This window comes from Choloepus didactylus, chromosome 3 (genome assembly GCF_015220235.1).
Source record: "Choloepus didactylus isolate mChoDid1 chromosome 3, mChoDid1.pri, whole genome shotgun sequence".
NCBI lineage: Eukaryota > Metazoa > Chordata > Mammalia > Pilosa > Megalonychidae > Choloepus > Choloepus didactylus.
The window spans coordinates 203,768,391-203,791,209 of record NC_051309.1 but is presented as its reverse complement, the minus strand read 5'-3'; the positions used below and the strand labels follow the sequence as shown (position 1 = coordinate 203,791,209).

General features: G+C 36.5%; 1 protein-coding gene across 1 annotated transcript; it reads left to right on the top strand.

Annotated features, from left to right (window-relative positions):
- Positions 1-8,440: 8,440 nt before the first annotated feature.
- On the top strand, positions 8,441-20,005 carry TRIML2 (tripartite motif family like 2). The gene is made up of 7 exons (XM_037831527.1): positions 8,441-8,629; positions 8,896-8,991; positions 12,324-12,518; positions 13,667-13,807; positions 14,919-14,941; positions 15,129-15,229; positions 19,419-20,005. The coding sequence occupies exons 1-7, from the start codon at positions 8,441-8,443 to the stop codon at positions 20,003-20,005; spliced, it is 1,332 nt and encodes a 443-aa protein (XP_037687455.1).
- Positions 20,006-22,819: the final 2,814 nt, after the last annotated feature.

The window sequence follows — 22,819 nt, the reverse complement described above, 5'->3', positions numbered from 1 at the left end:
CACTTATTCATGAACATTTTGTGTGCTTCCAAGTTTTGGAAATTATGAACAAGCTACTAAAATACTTGTGTGCAGGTTTTTAGGTGGACATAAGTTTCCAACTCATTTGTGAAAATACCAAGGAGCATGATTGCTGGATTGTCTGGTTTAACTTTGTAAGAACTAGCAAACCATCTTCCAAAGTGACGGAAGCCTTTTGCATTCCCATCAGCAGTGAATGAGAGTTCTTATTGTACCACATCCTCACCAGCATTTGGTGGTGTCTATGCTTTGGAATTTAGTCATCCCAATAGGAGTGTAGTGGTATCTTATTGCTATTTTAATTTGCAATTTTCTAATGACAAATGATGTTGAGCATCTTTTCATGTGCTTATTTTTCTTCTGTTTCTTTTTCTTTGTTAGAGCAGTTATGAGTATACAGAAAAGTCAGCGGAAAGTACAGAGTTCCCCAAATACTGCCCCCTAACAAGCACACAGTTTTCCCTATTAACATTTTGCATTAATGTGGTAACTTCATTAAAATTGATGAAACAATATTATATTATTGATATTATTAGCTATAATCCATAGTTTACATTAGGGTTCACTCTTTGTTTCACAGTTTGCCATTGTTTTCTTTTGTTTGTTTGCTTTTTAATTTGTATAATGATAGCATAAATGCAAAAAAAATTCCCATTTGAACCACTTTCAAGTATATACTTCAGTGGTCCATTGACTTTGTTCCTTTAGCAAAGCTTAATTGACTATATTTCTGGGCATTCTAATCTGTTCCATTGATCTGCTTATCTATTTTTTGCCAATATCACACTATCATAATCACTGTAGCTTTAGACCTGGGGTCAGGCAGTGTCAGTCCTCCAACACTGTTCTCCAACTTTGTTGTTGTTCTTCAATATTGCATTAGCTATTCTGGGTCTTCACCTTTCCATATAAACTTAAAATCAGCTTGTCAATATCCAGAAAATAACTTAGCTATCCAGAAAACAACAATAAAGTGGTGGGAGCTCCTCCAATCTGTTGGAATCTGAAGAAGAACAGGGAAAAGAATTCTGCCTGGAGCCTACACTCCTACTCCTTCCTGAGTTTCCAGCCTAAGGAATTTGGACTCCAGATTTTAGTATCGCTGTTACTGATATTCCCAGCTTCTGGCTTGTGCTATGGAATTTAGACTTGCCAGAAACCACAGTCATATGAGTCAATTCCTTATGCTACATCTCTTAATACATCCAGTGGGTTTTATTTCTCTAGAGAACCCTGACTGATACAGTATAGAGAAGGCTTTTTGATTCTTTTTTTTTTTTAACATAAAGATTAAAGATGAACTAGATGCATATCCTCTAATGATAGTAAGCAGCAAGGGGATCTTAATAGCTTGATGATATAACTTTATTATGAAAATGGTTTACCATGGGGTAGAAAAAATTTCTCCTTCCTGAATAAGAACTTGGGGGCTGCTATAGCAAAAGCAATAGTCTTTAGGCTTTAGGATAAACATCCCATTAATATAGGCCAAAGATATGCCTCAATATCAATTTTATAGTTGCCACTCTAGTCATATGTATATTGTTAAACAAACAAATTAAAGGGGCATATAAATGCTTTTTATTTCCCATACACCTGTAACTTCTCTTCATTACCTCTACCCCCCACTCTCCCAACCCATCACAAACTTCCTTATTTAGAAAAGCAATGCCCTTTTTGTTTTTTTGTTTTTGTTTTTAAAGATTCTGGAGAAGTGGAGGAAAGAAAGGAAACTCCCATTTAGAAAGAAATTTCCTTGTTCTTGTTACCATCCTCATTCCTGTGCATGCTTTATATAACCTCTCATATATGTGCACAACTACATGATTATTATTGTAGCTAGGGTTATTCTCACTTTGCAGAAGATGTTCAGACTTCACTGTCTTATTGAAAGTCATGGCAATTAATTGGCAGATCTGGAACCAGAACCCAGTTTAGTCTAACTTCATCAATTAGACACGATGTTTTCTCAATGTGTGACCTATGACAAAATTCTGAATTTCATTTGCTCAGGGTTAATGGATCCCAAATAGATCCAGCTCATTCGTTTTGCTAAAAATATTCTCTGTAGTTAAAACAGAGGACTTTTCTTAGTGTTTGTTTAGTTAAGGTATAGACAATCTCTTAAATTTCTGTTGGAATTCTTACCTTGGAGAATTATCTTCATTTAGAAAAAGTAAAAGCCAACTGAATATATTGGGTTTAGATAAGCACACATTGATTTACAATAACAAAAATTAAACTGCAATGTCATAAGACCAACCACAAATGTTTAACTATTTCATATTAACACTTTCACAAATAAGAAAGCAGTTGAACCTAGGAATTCAGATCCTCTTGTAGTCATGGGAAGTAAGTCAATGAAAGCTAAGCCTGCTTCTAAAGTGACGGCCTTGAGGAAGAACTAGAAAGAATTTGATCCTTCCTGATGAATGAACAATGAGGCAGATCATGAGCCACAACCCCGTTTCGTTCCTTTCTGAAGCAGGAGGAGGCGGTAGTCCACTGCAGCAGAATTGTAGACCAGAAAACACAAATATGACCCCATGTGGCATATATGTTCATCTCACCTAGAATGTGAGAGTATGCAGCTTGGGGCCAGTGGTAAGAGGACATGTGGCTAGCAAATGTGACAGGTCTGTTCATGAAATAAGCCAGGAGAACCATGACTCATAATTTTATTTGTTCCTTGACAATTAAAAAAAAAAAGTCACCTTTCTTCAGGAATTTCAGTTTTTTACTTGAGCTTTCTAATATAAAAATCCAACACTTTAAAATGATCTATAATAGCATTTGATGATAAATTGCAATACAAATTTGAGACATCTTGATAAATTTGCAAAATATTTGGTTAACATTTACTAGGGGCAAAGAGGTATAGAAGGAAAGTATCATGGAATTTGGACAGGATGGGATTCAATTCTCATATCTGCAATTTTCTACACTGAGTGCTCTTGGACAATTAACTTCTAAATCATCAACTTTATCAACTGTAAAATGTATTGTTATCCCCTATCTCACAAGATTTGGGGACTGAGTTGAGAATGAAAGGAGCTTCGCACACTATATAGCACTGTTTTAGTTTTACTTTAAGTTACAATAGTTAATCTTCTAGTATTGATCACTTACTATTTATTGAGAAACTAAGATGGGCTTCAGGAGACCCAAGACCTGGAAAGTTGATGTTTGCCTTTTGATTCAAAGACTATATAGAAAGTTTTTGTCAAAATGAATAAAATCATATGAGCATGAAAGCTCAGAAGAATGTGAGAGTAAATGAGTTATTGACAGCCTTCAGGACTAAGTTGGGCTTCATCAAGGCTTTGAAGAGATGGAAGACTGGGTAGAATAAAATAGGGAAGGAAGCTCTGCTGGTTCAGGAGGGGGTGGATGTACAGGAATGAATGCATTCTGTTTGAAGACTGGGGAATTAGGATTTGGAAGATAGGAGGAGTTGTGGAGTGACGGTTTAAGATAAAGGGAAAGACATACTTGAGTTTCAACAGGGTAGAATCAGGTTTTAGAAGATCAGATAACCAGGGAGAAGAATTTTCTCATTGTCCTATCAGCAATGAAAAATCCTTGAAGTTTAATTAGCGGAGGACTAGCAAGAAACAATAAAAACATTCCAGGGACAAGGCTGTAAAAATGGGGAAGCTGTGCAGATTTCTTCTAAACTGAGGCCAAATATGAGCTATCTGCTGGATTGTCCCCTGACCTCCCATCCATGACAAATCCTTCAGTCTGGCAGTTATTCCTAATCATGATTTTCTATCTCTAAATATTACAGTCCTCACTTCCCTTCAGCAGACATTCTGGAAACTAACAGTGAAATCAGGTATTATTCTCCAGTAGCATCTTCTGCAGTTTAAGATGAAGCAGCATGGCTGAGAAGAAAACACAGTGAGATTCTGGGGTAATGGCTTCTTCCTGTGAAATTGTTACTATACACTGGGGGCTTTTTTTAAAATATGGGGCTAATATGTGTTGGGCACTACATAAGTTTTACGGATAGAACAAACAACAAAATATTCACCCATACATAAAGATTGAGACCAAGGTCAGGCTATTCTGTAGGTTCTGGGGGCTCATTAGAAATGTAAATTAACAGACTTCATCCCAGACCTTCAGCATAAGAGCCCTTGAGGATGGGGCCCGGAATTAGTGTTTTAATGAACTCAGGTGATGCTAAGGCTCACTGAAGTTTGCTGACCACAGTCCTAGACTTACTATATGGATAAGATTTAAATCCCTTTACAGTTGCTTACCTGATGGAGAGAGCAAGAGCAAGAGAGCCAGCGAGCAACGGAGAGGAGAAAGGCTGAGGAAACAACTGAACAGATAAAAGCCCTTCAATCTCCGCTGTTCCCTAAAGGAAATAACTTGGGATTACAAAGAAAGAAGGTGAGGTTTTCTCTGAAGTTAATTTCCTTATTCACAGTTCTTTTTTAAAAGCACTTAACTTGATCTTGGTATTTATGGAAGTTAAAAAAGTATGTATGCAGAGCAATAGAATAAAATAAGTGAGAGAGTCAGGACAAAGGAAAAATAAATTTAGAAAACATAAGATGAGGCTATGTATGAATTTAGCACAAAACATGCCAGAGACAAATTATTCTCCAATTATCTTCTGGTTTCTGTGAAAATATTTAATGTCCATTCTGTCTGTCTGTCTTGGATTTCTCCTTTACTTTTTAAATAGTTTGAGTTAACATCTTTCTTTAAATATATTTAGGCATTTGCTATGTCAGGTGTAGACCCAGGGCATCTAAGGAACTTAAGTTTCTTATAAGTGGAGAAGGACGAACAAGTAAATTTGTTTATGGAAAGATAAAATCTGTTAGATACAAAGCGAAAAAGATGATAGGACTGATGGGAAGGAATTTTAAATTGGAGAGTTATGAAAGCCCTCTTTGAGGAAGTGACACCTGAACTGAGAACTGAAAGGAAGAAAAAAAGAAAGTCAGGATAGCAAAAATAAGAGAGTATTACCGCCAAGGAAACAGAAAGGGCCCAGATGAATTTGGTGCCACAAGGACTGGGGAAAAGATAGAGGTGAGATTAGAGATAGCCAGAAGACCAGATCTCATGGGACTTGGTTCAGCATTCGGATTTCATTCTAAGTGCAATGGAAAGATAATAGCACCCAGATTTAGGTTTTAAAATAGTATCAGGCTGTTGAGTTGAGAGAAGTTGCAGATGGGAAGGGGGAGGGCAGAATACAACCTAAGAAAACAACAGGTGACAGGATGAAATGATGGTGGTTTAAACTATTCTAAATGAAGGAAACTCAAAGTGACTTTGGGGAAAGAAAGGTATTGGGTTGGAATCCAGAGCAATGTTTTAGATATGCTGATTTTGAGTGCTTGTTAGACATTCAATTGCAAATGATGGGACACTCCCTGTCTGGTAGGAGATTTACACTGAACAGTAATACTTAAATTTATTGAAATGAAGGAAGTAACCTAGGGAGGGACTTTAGGACTGGAATGTAGGACCCCAAAATTTAGAGGTTCTAGGGGATGTGAAAATAAAAAAAAAAGGCAGAAACAGACCAGTTAAGTAGGAGGGAAATCAGTTGTTGGGTCTCGGTAGCCAATGGAAGAAGAGGTTCTAGCAAGAAAGCCATAGCCAGCCATGAACTGCTCAGGTTCAAGTGAAATCAAGACACCAGTGGCCACTGAATTTGCAAATGTGTTCATTTTGATTATTGACTTGTTTTTCCGTGAGATAGTCCAGGAAGCTTTCAGGGAGTTAAGACAAGGGAAGTCATGAGGGAGTTGAAAGACTCAAGCAGTAAAAAAGATTAGAATAAATTCAAAAGCTAAATGATAGAGAGAAAACATTTGCAATTTATATAATTCACATTTGCAATTTATATTTTACACAAGGTGTTGATCTTTTAGATGTATAAATAGCTCTTAAAATTGGGAAGAAAAAGGCCTAACCTTGATAGAATTAATCAGGTAAAAAGCTTGAACATATGGTTCATAATAAAAGAAATGAAAATAGCTCTTAACCATATGAAACAAAAAGCTTTACTCCTGAGAAAATAATTGGAACTTGAAAATATATCAAGATATCAGTTCTCACCTACCAAGTAGGCAAAAATCCAAAAGTTTGACATCTTTCTCATGTATGCTTGGAGTACAAAATCGTAAAACACTTGCATGTGCGAATCTGGCAAAGATACCCAAAATTATGCATGCATTTGCCCTTTGATCCAGCAATCCCACTTACAAGGACTATACCTTTTAAAGGCTGTAGTAACATTTTGGTCTCAGGACTTTTGCTCTTGATTTATTGATGAACACTATGATAAGTTTTTGTTTATGTGTTTTATATCTATATTTTATTAGAAATGTAAGGTGATTTAAAATGTTAATTCATAAGAAAATAAATATAAATAGAACTTATGAAGAAAACCTTTTCTGAAATAAAATTAATTTTTGAAATCATATCAATGAACTCTTTGTACTCTGTTACATAAAATCCATTGGTCCGTCTTACAGTTTGAATCCATTTTTTACCCATAATTTTTTGATGCCATGAATTAGTCATTTGGAAAAGATTGATTCACTGAGTTTGGAGAGCTTCCAAATATTGACATATTTTCTTATACAATAGCAAAAATCACTTGTTAATATCACCACCAGTCTCATCAGGAAAGACGTCAATATTTGGAAAGCAGTCAAGTTTAGAATGGTGAATACAAGATTTCCAAAGTTCTTATTTTTTCTTAGAAGCTAAAATTGAATCATTGGCAAATAATATGAGTTGTTTTCCCTCAAATGATAGGGACACTTGGTTAGTTTTCGAGAAAGTGTCTTTCAAACTACCAAGTCTGAATAACTATGTCTCAGTTCTTTCAAGTAAAAATACTATGTGAAAATAAAAAAGTGGCTAGGATAGCATGCAACTCAATCACAGAAGTATTTTTTCTGGGGAAACTATTTTATTTCCATATACTGCACAAATGTTTTATGAAGTTTTATTTTTTTCCATTTTTCACTGAGAATATTAAATTAATGGTGCACTTGGGTTGAGATTTAATATTTTACTGTTTCATTAAGACATAAGAAATATTCTTAAAACAGTTTCTTTTTTTTTTTCAACTGGGAGTATGCAAGTATATAGAGGTATAAAAAATATATGTAATGAATGACAACTAGTACTGTTTGGTGCCACTTCCTTGATTAAGTGTAAGACACCAGCAGTTTTTATCCACCATCAGTGCAACTGTCAATTAGTGAAAAAGGCAAATCAAGTCATGAGCATCACACTTCGGAAACTGCTTTAAGATGTACCTTAACAAAAAACAAAAACATCGTAGGTACAAGATTAATCAATTTAAGAATTATGAATATATTAAATATTTTAAAAGTGTAAAAGAATGAAAGGACAGGATGGCAAAGAAAGAATTTGGGTGGGAGTGAGGGCCTCAGAGAGTTGGAAAAAGCTAGTACATTTAGAAGAAGAAATTTGGGGGTTCTGAGACGTGTTAGTAGTTTAGCTTTGGGGGACACCGTCAAAAATGCTAGTTAATGAGGTGGAATAGGAATAAATATGAGTAGAATACAGGATTTTGAGAAGTATTCAGCATTAAGGTATCACCCAACAATGTGAAAACTAAGTCAACTAAGGCTGTTCTTTACTGGGAAAGAATGTCCCCAGGTACAGTAGATACCATATTTCAAGACTGTAATTAGAATAATGTTTTTAGAAAAAAGTTGGACTTGTTGAACAAAGATATTCAAATAATTGGACGCAGAAATGGGATGAGGGAGATTATAGATTCCTTGTTAGTTTACTAAAAAAAATACCTGAACAAGAGAATGTGCTGTTTACCTTTAATATTTTTGCAAAGTTTCAGGGATATCATTCTCCAGTGTGTGTTTGTTGGTATTAGGTTTCGGGTTTTTTGGTTTAAGCTTTTTTTTTAGAGAGAGAAGTTGTGGGTTTATTAACACATGGCATTGGTGTTACACATTTATTTCAATTGATGAAAGCACATTTTTATAATTGTACTATCCTCATCTGTCTTTTAATCAATGTCCTTCAATGGCCAGGACTGGGGTGAGGCAAGCCAGCCATTCTGGCACAAAATTTAAGGAGGCCCTCAAAGAGGCCCTCACTTTCAGGCTGATGCAAGTGCTGGAAGAGTGAGTGCCCCCTTAAGGTTTTACTCCTTGGATGCCTTGCTATGTCCCATCCTACGCCAAAGTTTCCTCCAGAGCTTAGCTCAGTGCCTTCTGTTGAGCACAGTACCTGTAGGAACTGTTTGGTTGGACCATTGGTGCTTGACTGTGGGCATAGTAGTTGCCAAGTATGTCTACTCATGGGATGAAACCTGCCAATCTTTTTCCTGTCCACATCAGTAACAAACAGTTCTATTCTTCAACTAGCAACTTACGCCAGGATGTCCGAAAGGCTCAGCCCCTATCTACAGCAAAAAATCCCAGAAGATTACTACTGTGTGAAACACCTGGAACCACCACAGCTGTTCTGTGATGATGACCAAATCACACTTTGTGTCAAGTGTTTCCTGTCCCAAGAACACAAGAATCACGTGGTGTATAGAGTAGAAGATGCTGCTGTGAATTACAAGGTAAACTTCATTGCAGATCCCAGAGTGCTCTGCTTATCTCCTATTTATTTGCTTATTTTGGAACAGATATCCTGATCGTCCAAGACTATTGCTTTAGTTGGTGTTTATCAAAGAATACATGACAAGTGCCATATTTGGGACCTGCAATTTCAAGGCTAAAAAAAAATATGGTTAGGACTATTGGCCCTTGATTTGTTTCAAGTTAGGAATCTAGCTTTTCTAAAATATTTTATTTATCTGCAGTTTTGTGATGTATTTCTCTGCAGAAGCTATTCCAGGAAATATTGAACACATTGACGGAGAAACTTGAAGTAGCTAAAAAGATATTGGCTGATGAGCAAGAAAGAATGGTGATGATTCAGGTGAGTGTTTATCTTCATTCTTTAGGGGGAAAATAACCAATAATGTGCACAGCAAAGAATATATCAACAACAAAGTCGAAAGACATGACAAAGCAGGAAAAATATTTGAAATCTATAGGACAGAAAAGTGCCAATTTCTTAATGTAAGAAGAGGTCTTGAAAGTCAATAAGAAAAGACTAGAAATTCCATAGAAAAATGATCAAAGAAATGAGACTTAACTGAAAAGAAAATGCAAATATCTTTTAAACATACAAGAAGGTTTTGAACATTGCTAATGCTAAGAGAAATACAAATAAAATATATTAAATGTTCATGAGATGGCTTTTACAACCCTCATTGGGGAAGATCAAAACGATTGATAACACAAGTTATAACAATAATATAGGAAAACGAGCACCTCATGTATTTTTAGTAGACATAAAAATCATGAGACCTCTATAGAAGTCAATTTAAGAAATGCTATCCAAATTGAGGGCCCCACTATCTGTTAAGCATACTTTCATTTCTGATATCTTCTGTGCCAGGTATCCAGAATCGGGGTCTTCTCAGTTTTAAATTTTCAACAGGAAAAAGCCTCTGTTTAGGGATGGTGGCGGAGGGAGAAATGCAGGGCTGCACGAGAATTTTTCTATTGATCCTCATTTTTTCTGCCCCAAGCATCTTAAATTCAACAAATATTGTGGTCCCACTGTTCACCAGCCACTATGGTAGGTGCTGGGAACTCAACAATGGAAAAAACAATTCCACCCTAGTGGAATTTACATTTTAGTGGAGGCAAACAAAATAAGTTAAATGTGCAGTATGTGACAGCATAGCTCCATTAAATTTTTTTTTTAAAAAAATCAAGCAGGAAAGAGAGAAGTGTTGCAGTTTTAAATAAGGTGATTGGAACCTTTCTACTCATTTGTCCATGCAGTGGGTAAAGGAAGTATGAGCCATAAGGTTTTCACAATCACACGGTCTCACCACATAAGCTCTAGAGTTATACAATCGCCTTCAGGAAGCTCTAGAGTTATACAATCACCTTCAAGAATCAAGTTATACAATATCTGGATTGCAATTCAACAATTTCAGATATTTCCTGCTTACTGTTCTAATAAACTAAAAACTAAAAAGGGATATCTATGTAACACATAAGAGTTACCTCCAGAATGATCTCTCGATTCCATTTTTAATCTCTTAGCCATTGGAACTTTATTTTGCTTTAGTACAAAAGGCTTTCGCAATCACATGGTGCAGGGTCCAGGCTCATTCCCGGGAGTCATGTTCCACATTGCCAGGGAGAATTATACCCCTGGGAGTCATGTCCCACGTAGCGGGGAGACCTCCCTCATTTTTGAAAGACATTTTGGCTCTGTTTGGTTCCTTTTCATAATTTCCATGTCTTTATTGATATTTTCCTTGTGTTCATCTATTGTTTTCCTGATTTCCTTTGGTTCTTTGTCCATGTTTTCTTTTAGCTTTTTGGCATATTTAGGACCACTTTTTTAAAGTCTTTGTCTGGAATGTCCTGGGTCTGATCATCCTCATTGATAGCTTCTAATGCTTTATCTTCTCCTTTGCCTGGGCCACTGCTTCCTGTTTCTTTTTATGTTCTGTAATCTTTAGTTGAAACCTGAGCACTTTGATAATTTAATGTGTTATCACTGAATTTAGACTCTGAAGTATCTTTTCCATAAGTTTATATGTGTTATGACAACTAGTGTTATGACAGAGCTTTCCTTTAATGTAAGGAGCTAACAAAAAAAAGAAAAATAAAAACTTTTCCCTGTATTTGCAGATTGATTTGTGTAAGTGCTCTTCTTCAGGTCTTATCCATACAATCCATTTAGAGAATAGCTCCAGGCCAAAGTGAAGGGGCTGTGTGATCCTTTCTGCGCATGCTTTTGTCTTGGGCATGGACCTGTGGCCCTAAGAATTCCCCCATTTACCCAGCTAGGAATGTCCCTTCATGGTCCTGATCACTGCACTACGTGTCCTATAGCCAGCAATCCCGTGCCTCAGTGAGCCACCTTCCATAGGCAGGACAAATCCTGGTGTGGCCAGAGCCTGGTTTGCACCCAAGGTGAGTTCCGGTGCAGGCTCATTTTTCTTGTCTCACGAAAGAATTCAGGGACAGGAGGAGTAGTAGCAAGCAGTAAAGTTTATTTGAAAAAGCTGACACACACAGGGAAATAGCAAAGGTTGGTAAGAAGGAATACACTCTGGAGAGGTCAGCGTGGGAGGGCCCCAGGGGCGGGGATCGCATCTGGTTGAGTTATGTCCTGGTTTTGTATGTTAGCCTGTTGCTGTGCTTCAGGCTAGGGTTGGGGGTGGAAAGTCCCATTCTTGCCATCCTGGCTTAACCGCTCCTTTTCCTCCATCTGGCTACCTCAGCTGATTCCAGGAATTAGGGTTCTCCTCTCACCCAGCCACTCCTTTCTCCCTCTGCCTGTCTAGCCACCTGTCACCTGGTTCTGACAGGTCTTGGTCCTCCTTTGGCCCAGCCCCTCATTTTTCCCTCCACTTGTCTATCTCAGCTGGTTCTGACAGGGTTTGGTCCTCCTTTGGCTCGGCCCCTCCTTCTTGCTCTCCATCTGGCTATCTAGGACTTGATGCTGTCTCCATCTGAATTGACCAACACCCCTGGCCTGCCCAGAGTGCCCTGTTCTAGCCTGCCTCACTGGGCTGTCACAAGACAGATTGGCCCAGACACACGTTCCCAGTATACACACAAGGGTTACTCTACTCCCTCCAGAATCTGCACAGGGAAACTCTCTGGGAACACAGGCCAACTGCACACTCAGCCAGTGAGGGAATTGAGGAGAAGCCAGCTAGGGACAGCCAGCCAGGGTGCCATGACATCCTAATGCCTTTAAGGGGCCTTTTTCTCCATCTGGTTACTGCAATCATTTAACTGTTTTCTGGAACTTTTACAAAGGTGTTTCTGCCAGTTCTTGCTGGTTGTTCGAAGTTTTTAAGGGGGACTCCTTTCGCCACACCCCATATCTAAAGCATCAGCGAATCCCATTGGCAATATCTTCCTTGGTCACCTTGGTCTCTTTCTCCTTGGTTACCGAGATTGCAACTTGCTCAACTGTTCTAAGTCAATTAACTAACATTGTTTCATGTGCATTCCATGTTCTAAGATTGTGTTGCAATTTTGGCTGAACTTGACTCTAAAGTTCCCTTTGTCCTTTGGACTTGCACCTTTTAGTCCCTCACCCCCACACCCCGTACTTTGTGTTTCCCATGTTTTATTATTAGGGCTAGAGATGGAAAGAAGATAAATATCTGTGGTCAATCTGTCATGTTTAACCCAAAGTCTGTCATATCTTTATCTACGGTTAAGGGAGAGGAGCAGAATTTTAAAGAGATGATTGCATCTGAATATAGGATAAGATTCCGGTTGTTGAATGAAGAGAATGAGATGAACCTCTTGAGACCACAAGGATACATATTCAACCTGGATGTAAGAGAAGCTCGTCTGAATCAACTGATAGGGTTTTCCAGAGAGCTAGAGGACAAATTCCAAGAGACGCTACAGGTAAAATGCTGAAAATGACATCTTCACAATATTTGGGAAATGAGAAAGCAGAGCTGAACCTTATGTCAGTTCCAGAATAAGGCATCCATTAACAACCATAGATGAATTGTAATAATGTGTATATCCTTCCAGCAATTCCATTTCGAAGAATTTATCCTTCAAATATACTTACACTTACATAAAAAGACCTGGTTATGGCAACATACTGTAAAACTGAGTTTCAATATAGAGTCATTGTTTAGAAGTAGTGTTTGAAGCCAGATTGATTGGATTCCCATCTAGGTTCTGCTATTTACTAGCTTCTAGATGACCTTGGACAAGTTGTTTAACCTCTGACTGTTTCCTTAGCTGTTAAATAGAGATAGTAATGGTACCTAGTTCATAACATTGTTGAGAGGGTTGAATGAGATAATCTACATAAAGCTCTTTTATGTCTTGTATATATTAAGCACTCAATAAGTATTGGTTATTTTAATTACTATTATTATATTAATAGATAGGAAGAGATTAGGTGCAACCTATATCCATCAATTTTAGGCACATAGAGTAAATGTTTTACATTCATGCAATGGAATTTAAGAAGCATTTAACAAGGACATTTAACAAAGACCACATGGCTATATATGAATAAGACATGCTCATCATTATCATATTAAGAAAAAAACAAGTCATCAGATCAGGGATAAATTTATAATATGCCATCATTTGTCTTTTTTAAAAAAAAATGTGAACATGTGCTTCATATGCCTAGGGTAAAGTATCTTTGGAAGGATAAACATAAAAGTGATAAGTGGCTTGCTTATTTAATTCTTATTAAATGAGTGTTAATTTTAATTAAATAATAAATTTTAACTTTAATTTAATGAAGTAAATAGGAACTTTCTGAATAAGATGCCACGGCAGGGAGGAGGGGGGATTGGACAAAGAGGAATACATGCACACATGTCCACATCCATGTAAATATATTGTGTCAGAGAATCAAGTTCCTATTGAGCAGTGTCCTTCTTGACACAGGGATAATGTGACCTTATCTAATTATATCTATTTCCATGGTGGCTGGCAAAAAAGTAGATTTTTAAAGAGTGGTTAAATTAGAGAATAAGGGAGGCTAACAATTCTTGATTAATAATAAGGAGATCTTTCTTCAGAGACTAAACAATTTGGGAACGGAAAACATGAATAAACTGAAGGAGAATGAAGTCAGGGTCTCTGAACAAATCTGCTGCCTCCAAAGGATCACCACAGAGCTAGAGAAGAAGTGTGGGCAATCTGCCTTAGCACTGCTCCAGGTAAGACAATGGAAAAAAAACCTTCATTACAGGATTTGAGAAACAAATAGTGTGTGATACTCATCAGGGGTCAGTTCCAGAACACAATAACTAGTGATCAACCATATGTGAAGGCTATGCAGCAATTTTTTTAGTCACCAAAAAGACTATGAATTATCATAAAATCAATGGATACTGTAGATCTGTTTTGTGATATTGCCTTAAAATTATCAATAGTAAGTTTGAATCAAGAGAAGCCTTATAGGGTAAATAATTACTTAGGAAATTATGATATATCTATACATTAGAATATTCTGCAACCATAAAAAAATGAAGTTGCTCTATAGGCACTGAAAGTGTATCTTCAAGATATCCCATTAAGTGGAAGCAGAAAGATGCAGACACCTTGTTTTATAGAGAAAATGTATAGAATATATATATATATACACATGCGTTTGTAAATAGTGGTAGTCTTGAGAAACAAAGATGGGAGAGATTTTTTTTGTGTGTAGTATTGCGCATTTTAAATTTTGTGCAGTACATGCATTGCCTTTTCAGAAAATCAGTTATCTTTTTCAACTCCATCCATATCCCTCTGCCAGACCCCTATTTGCAGTTTGAGTGTCTCTTTGAGAAGCCTCTACATGCAAACTTCTCAGAAATGTTCAGTTCCAGAGCCAAGCCTAGTTTCAGACACTGCAATACGTATGGCCCAATTCTCTTCAGTTCCTGACTGGCTCTAGCTACCCTGCTCAGTCTAGTGGGGCCCTATAACTACTGGGGAGGGTTCTTGCCATCCCCAGCATAGAGAGCAAATAGATGGGCACCATTGGGACAATGAGTGTTCTGCATAAGATGGCTGAGGTGAAGTATAGAAAATATTTCCCTCGGGACTACTGCAAAATGATTTTGAGCATGTTTCTTGACTTTTCTTACTTAGTTGTAAACAACTGGTATCTCAGAAATAGTACTGTGAGATTGAAGAAATGACACAAAAATCAAGTTCCATTATTGCAAGAGAGGATATTTTCATAGACACAACTCACAAAAGGCTTAGCTCAAGAAGCCAGGAGTAATCTCGTCTCTCTCTCTCTCTCTCTCTCTCTCTCTCTCTTCCCCCCTCCTCCCTTAGAATGCAAGATATTCTTTGGAAAGGTAAGTTTAATTTTGGAGACTTGGGTCATCAGAATCATAGAGTGTGATGTGTCCAACACAGAGGGTTTAAGGATGTTGCAGTAGTATAAGAGTGGATTCATCCACTGATGGAGTGTAATGAGATCTGTCCTCTAAGTGGAGGGGTCTGGTGTGTGGGCAGACAACTGAGATTCTCCTTTCTTTATAGGAGTGAAGCACTACTGCTTCAGTGTCTAGAGCCTACCAATATCACAGACCTAAGTTTTTGCCAAATAACAGGAATGAGCGAAATGCTAAGAATATTCCAAAGTAAGTTGACATACATCCATTTTACAGGGCACTGCCACTCTCTTTCTTTTAACTCTTTGTTCTGAGATATTTTCAAACTTACAGAACAGTTGCAAAAATAATACAAAACCCCTACAGAGAACTTTAACATCCCCTACCCCCACCCCCCAGATATCCAGATCCACCAACTTTTAATTTTGCCACATTTGACACATCATTCTATTTATCCACCCACCTATCTAACTTTGTAACCCTACCTACAATTTTGCCTTTTCCAGAATGTCATATTAATGGAATCATACAGTTTGTAGCTTTTTGAGCATGGCTTCTTTCACTTAGCATAATGCAGTTGAGACACATCTAAATTGTTGTGTATATCAGCACTTTGTTGCTTTTAATTGTTGTGTAGTATTCTACTGTACAGATATATTAGAATTTATTTATCCTTTTACAATTCCATGGCCACTGGGTTGTTTCTATTTCATGCTATAAACATTGGTATACAGATTTTTGTGTGGACATATGTTTCCATTTCTCTTGGTTGAATACCTCTAGGAGAGGGATGGATTACCAAAGTGGCTTCCCAAACTGTCTCTGCCATCTTTCATTCTCATGAAAATATATGATAGGTTTAGTTGTGCTACATCCTCACCATCACTGGTATTGTCAATTAAAAAAATTAAAAAAAAATTTTTTTAGAGATAACCTAATAGGTATGTAGTTATATCTCATTTTAATTTTAATTTGCATTTCCCAAATGATAATGATGTTGAGTATATTTTCATGTGTTTATTGACCCTCTGTATCTCTTCTTTGGTGAAGTATGGGTACAAATCTTTTCCCAAATTTTTTATTGGATTGCATGCTTTCTTACTAAGTTTTGAGATTTCTTTATATGTTCTGATTAACAGTCCTTTGTTAGATATGTATTTTCTCCCAGTCCATGGTTTGTATTTTCATTTTCTTAGCAGTGTCTTTTTAAAGAGCAGATGTTTTAAATTTTTCATGAAGTCAGTTTTTCTTTTGATTTGTGTTGTGTTCTAAGAAATCACTGCCTCAGTGCACAGCTATGAACAATTGATTGTGCACTTTGAAGGATTGTATGTTGTGTGGGTGTATCTCAATATAATTGCATTAAAAAAAAAAGAAATCATTGCCTACCTCAACAAAGATTTTCTTCCAGAAGCTATATAGTATTAGGGTAGTATTGGGGTTTTACATTTAGGTCTATATCCATTAAGTGTATATTTGTATATGGTTTAATATATGGTATTATACCCCACCCCTCTTTATTTTTTGCACACGGATATCCAATTGTTCCAGTATAATTTGTTAAAAGCACTATTCTTTATTGAATTGAAGTGGCACTTTTGTTGAAAATCAATTGCCATGTATGAGCATTCTATCCTTTCACCAATACCACAACTAGCTTGATTGACTATTCTGTAGGAATTCTTGAAGGCAGACAGTGTGAATTCTCCAAATTTGTTATTTTTCAAAATAGTTTTGGGTATTCTAGGTCCTTGCTTTTCCACATAAATTTTTAAATCAGCTTGTTGAGTTGTATGAAATAAAACTGCTGAGAGTTTGATTGAGATTACATTGAATTTATAGATTAATCTGGGGATAACTGACACATTGACAATATTGAATCTTCTAGTCCACGAATATGGTATATCTATTGAGGTGGCCTTTGATTTTTCTCATAGTTATTTGTAATCTTCAGCATACAAATATTGCGTGCATTTTATTAGATTGTTTCCTAAGTATTTTATCATTATATTGTAAATGGCATTTTTAAAATTTCAATTTCTGTGGAAATTTTGTTCATTTCTAGTTCATTGCTAGCATATAGTAATAATTGATTTATGTATATTGACATGTCCCATAACTATGCTAAACTCATTCATTAGATCTAGTGGTTTTTGTCATCTATGACTGTATACAGTTTTATTTCTTCTTTTCCACTCTGTCTCTCTTGTATTTTTCTTGTCTTCTTATATTGACTAGGACCTACAAAATGATGTTGAGCGGTAATGGCAAAATAAACACTTGCCTTGTTCTTGATCTTAGGGAGAAAGAAAGCATTAAGTTATTTTACCCATGAATATGTTAGCCAGGGGTTTTTATAGTTGCCCTTCATCAGTCGAGGAAATTCCCCTCTATTCCTAGTTTGATAATTTTTTATCATAAATAAATTTGCATTTATCAAATGCTTTTTTGTATCAAAATACGCATATATGGTTTTTTTTCCTTCTTAATCTGTTAGTATAGTGAGTTACTTTGATCAATTTTCAAATATTGAGCTAGCCTTGCATTCCCAGGATAAACACTTGGCAACAATGTTTTATTCATTTTTTATATTGCTGGATTCAATGTGCTAATATTTTGCTAAGAATTTTTGCATTTGTATTCATAAAGGATATTCCTTTCCTTGTTATCATACATTGGTGTTTTTAATTTCATTCATTTTATTTTTCTGGATTTTGTTTGGCTCTTTGTCAAGTCTGTTTGCTCTTGCTTTTTAGTTTCCTATATTCTTAGACATTTTTAGGCTTTTCCATAAACTTCAGACATAGTAAATAATTATTTTAGAGTCTGTGCCTGATCATTTCAATAGTTAAAATTCTTTACAGGTTTATTCCCGCTAATCTCATTCAATAGTGTTTCTCTTATTTTGTGGGTGAGTGCTTAATGATTTTGATAGTATGTTTCCCTTTTTTCCTTGGATATTATTTTTAGAAATTCTTTGAGGCCAGGAATGGTGGCATACATTCTTTCAGAAAGAACTTGCATTTATTTCTACCAGGCATCTGGAGACACAAAACTCCTGGGATAAACTGAAATTTAAAGTTCAATGCTTTGTAGCTTTTGACTGCCTAATATTGGTGTGAATTGGACTGTAATTCCAGATTTATGTTAATTTGGTAATAGAATTTACAGAACTTGCTGCTGGATTAGATGTTAGAGAAAATAAGAAAAAAAGGACTGTTCCAGGTTTATGGTTTGATCAACTACAAAGGAATATGAATGCTTTTTACAGAGAAGTAGAAACGGGAGGGATATGTTTGGAGTTCCATTTTCAACATAGTACATTTGAAATTTCTGTGTTATATCCAACTGGTGGTTGGTAGTTTGTTTTGTGGCGAGTCAGGAACATATAGAAGATATTTAAAATGGAGGTTTGGTGGGGTCATTACAGGGAGCAAGTACAAGTAATAAAATACAAGGAAGACCCAGGACCAAGCCCTAACCATAATACTTAGAGGTTGAGGAAAAAGAAAGTTGCTATGCAAGTTGAGAGAAAAGAGTGATTCACTAAGCTATAAACAAGCCCACTGGGTTGAATGCAGACTCACAAACTTGTCTTTCATTCAAGTATAGGAAATCACATTGAGCTGTCTTTAGTTCTCAGCTAGATTTTCTGGTGGATTACAGGTTTTCTAGGCTCAAATATCCTCTCCTTTAATTTTCTCAATTTCAGAAACCTGCTAGTAGCAATATCTAGGCATTTAGGTCACAGTCTGGTAATATGTAAGCTGAGCAGAGTGATTCAGTTATAGGGAAGAGCCATGAATCAACTGTCCTATTAGAAGACCCCAGTGATTCTGGCTATTCCAGGCTAGAGTTGAGTCCAAGGTGACAAGTGACTGGGAATGGAGGCCTCTGGGTTGAACCTCTAAACCTATCCTTAGTCCATTATTATTATTATTATTATTATTATTATTATTATTATTATTATTCTTTTTCCAGAGTTTGCTCATTATAGTTAGTTTATATTAGTGAGATCATATAATATTTGTCCTTTCACTTGTGGCTTATTTCACTCAATGTAAGGTCCTCAAGTTTCATTTCCCTAGTTGCATGCCTCATGACTTCATTCCTTTCTGTAGCCGTACAATATTGCAACATACGTATACACCACAGTTCGCCCTTCCATTCATCAGTCAATGTACCCTTAGGCCACCTCCGTCCATTCTTTGTTTCATTCATCCTCCTCAGGTACAATGTGCCTCTCCTGTCGTTTTATTGCCATCTCTCCTCCATGTTGTCCATTTCTTGAAGTACAGGTAGAGGTGGCTTTTCTCAAAGTTTCCTAAATTCCCTCTCATATCTGTGCCTGAGACTTGTGCCCACTCATCGGGAAGCTGCTGCATGTTAGAAGTGATCAGCCATTTCCCAGGTTAACTACATTTCTTCCTCCCTGCAGGACATGTAACTTTGGATCCTGAAACAGCTCATCCCTTTCTAATTTTATCTGAGGACCTGAGAAGTGTGAGATTTGGAAATGTCCCCCAGGATGTACCCGACAACCCAAAGAGATTTGACTTCAGTGCCATTGTGTTGGGTGTGGAGAGCTTCACCTCAGGGAGGCATTACTGGGAGGTGGATGTAGAAAAGACGACCAAGTGGCAGTTGGGCATTTGTAAGGACTCTGCCAGCCAACAGGGAGACAGACCCAATGCTTTTGGAGATAAATTCTTACTCACAGGATCTGTTATTGGGAGTGATTTTACCTTCTGGGTCTTTCCTCCTTTAAAAAGGGTTTCCCTGAGAGAGCAGTTGCACAAAGTTGGAGTTTTCCTAGACTATGAATATGGGCAAATATCATTCTACAATGTGACAGAGAGATCTCTCATTTACAATTTCTCTTATCCTGCCTTCAAAGGAGCTCTCAGGCCTATATTTTCTCTTTGTATCACAAATGAAAGCGTGAATTCAGACTGCCTCACCATCTGTAGCCCTCATGCTCCTTCTTGTGGTGTTACTGTCAGCTCTCAAACTTCCTTGGTGTGAAATCCAAGGCTAAAAGAGGCCAGAAAGTTAAGAGCATGACTTTGTAAAAGCAATTCTATAAGACTTGAGTTGGGACCTAGTTCAATACCTCAGAGCCTTTGCATTCCTGTGGCTTTCAACCCCCATTTAGTGGAAGAGGTTGCATTTAAGCTGGTTCATGAATACATGATTCTACACTGATTAGAATAGCAAATGCATCTGCAATATAGGATTGTGAAATTAGAATGGAAATGTAATCTGGCTTCAGATTAACTGGAGTTCTTTGGTTTAGATTTAGGATTCTAGACATAGTTCTTAAAACATTCACAAAACTCATTTATTAGCTCTAGGAGCTTTATTGTGGATTTTTCATAAGGAACATGACATCCGCAAATAGGGAAAATTTTACTTTTCCAATTTGGACGCCTTTTATTTCTTTTTCTTGCCTAACTACTCTGGCAAACACCTCTAGTACAATGTTGAATAGCAGTGGTGACAGTGGGCATCTTTGGCTTGTTCCTGTTCTTAGAGAGAAACGTTCAGTCTTTCACCATTAAGTAAGAGGTTAGCTGTGAGTCTTTCATATATGCCCTTCATCATGTTGCGGAAGTTTCCTTCTATTCCTAGTGTTCTGTTTTTATGAAAATGGGGTGCTGGTTTTGTCAAATGCCTTTTTGTATCAATTGAGATGATCATGTGATTATTTCCCCTTCCTTGTGTTAACATGGTATATTACTTAATTGATTTTCTTATATTGAACCAATGTTGCATACCAGGGATAAATCCTACTTGATTATGGTGTAAATTTCTTTTAATATGCTGTTGGATTTGGTTTGCAAGTATTTTTGTTAAGGATTTTTGCATCTATCTATATTCAGGAGAGAGATTGGTCTATGGTTTTCTTGTGGTATCTTTATCTGGCTTTGTTATGCGAGTGATGGTAGCACAACATTATGAAAATAATTAACAGCACTGAAATATATATGATGAAAAGGGGAAATGTTAGAATGTATATATGGTAACATAATAAAAAATTGTTTTTTTTAAATCCGTGGAACTACACTATACAAACAGTGAGCCCTATGTTAAACCATGAACTATAGTTAATAACATAATTATAAAAATGTGTTATCAATTGTAACAGATGTTACACATGAATGCTATGTGTTGGTGGTGGGGTGGTATATGGGAATCTTGTATTTTATGCATGAGTTTTCTGTGAACCCACACTTCTCTAACAAAGAAAAAAAATTAAAAAAATCAAAATAGAGGGGAAAAAAACATTGGCATAAATGGGTATAATTAGGAATGAAAGCAGGGCTACATTTAAGGGTTACATCCTAGTGCTATGTGGAATGCAGGATTCCTGTTGCATTTCCTGTTACTGACATTGAGTATTAAGGCTTCTGAACATTTATCATTCCAAGTAGAAAATAACTTAATTTTCCCTGGATATTTTATCTGGGTGCAGAAGAGGTGTTCGGGGAAAAAAAGTGAATATTTAAAAAAAATTTTTTTTCAAGTGTCCTTTTCTACTTCTCTATCTGACAAGGAAAATTAGTTTTCTTAAAAAGAAAAAAAAAAGCCTGATATTTCAATGTTTCAAAACTTATAAGTAATATTGTATTTGTTCTCTTCTTTCTCTGTTTGATGATGCCACTGAAAAGCATTTTATCTAGTCATTGCTCAGGGTAATCAGACAATGCCAAGAGGAGCAAGAAAAAATATAGAGGGACTTTTATGTGAAAGCTTTATTATACTTTATCTCCCTTAATATGTTCAACAATTTATAAGTATATATTAATCTTATTACTCAACTATGCAGCTCAGAGAGGTGATTTAAAATTTCCTAAAGTTAAGTATCAAGTAAGTAGCAATAAGGAATTGAATCTAGAATGTTTTAGTCAAAAAGCAAGCTCTGTCTTGGACCCTATTGTCTAAGAACTCATTGTGATAAGCATGCCTAAGTAGAACATTGGTCCTGCTTTACTCAAACTTCCTGAAATAGGCAAGCTAATTTCTACAGGAAACAAAGGAAGAAATATTATTTTTGTTTTCCTCTGAAGATAAATTCAGCTCACATTTTGGAGTCTTAAATTTCTTGGTAAAGGCAGAGGGGAAGAGAAAGCAAAAGGCAAATGTAAAGACAATTGCTTCTGTTGGCTGATCAAGGTGTAGGAGGGTGTAGAAAGTATTTACCTGTCTTTTGGGGAGAGGTTTTTAATTGACCATTTGAAATTCTCAAAATTTGTTTTTAAGACATCATTTGGAAAACTTTTTTTGTTTTTATAAAATGTGGAAAAAGTGGCTGCACATCTTCACAGTGAATCACAAGAAGACTTGGAGAAAATTGGACCAGATCTGAGAAGTGGGAGTTAGTTTAGGCTTGTGGGTTAGAAATGAGATAATGGAAATGTTGAGATTAAGAATTCCAAACAATGGCTCTCAAACACTTTCTCAATTTCCTGAGGAAAAGATGATTCATTATACAGGCAAATGTGGGGGGACTTAGCAATAAGTGTTTATATGATTCATATTTCAAGTGCAATGTGTACATGGCTGGCCACTCAGAATTATAAGCCAAAAAAAATACTTGGAGTCATCTATATTGCTACAACACAACAATAAAAATTGTTTACGATAAGCTAGACCAGTGGTTCTCAGCAGGGAGCAATTTTGCCCCCTAGGGAACATTTGCAATATCTGAAGATACTCCACATCATGACTGCAGGGAAGGGGATGTGTTTCAGCCAGGGGTGTTGCTAAATATCCTACAATGCACAGGAGTGCCATACACACAAAGAATTCTCAGTTCTCTGATCTAAAATGTTAGTA

Bases quoted from the DNA above. Each gene is read 5' to 3' on its own strand.
- TRIML2 (XM_037831527.1), top strand. From the start codon at position 8,441: ATGTCCGAAAGGCTCAGCCCCTATCTACAGCAAAAAATCCCAGAAGAT. The intron at 8,630-8,895 runs GTAAACTTCATT...ATTTCTCTGCAG, and splicing joins ATGCTGCTGTGAATTACAAG to AAGCTATTCCAGGAAATATT. The intron at 14,942-15,128 runs GTAAGTTTAATT...CTTTCTTTATAG, and splicing joins GCAAGATATTCTTTGGAAAG to GAGTGAAGCACTACTGCTTC.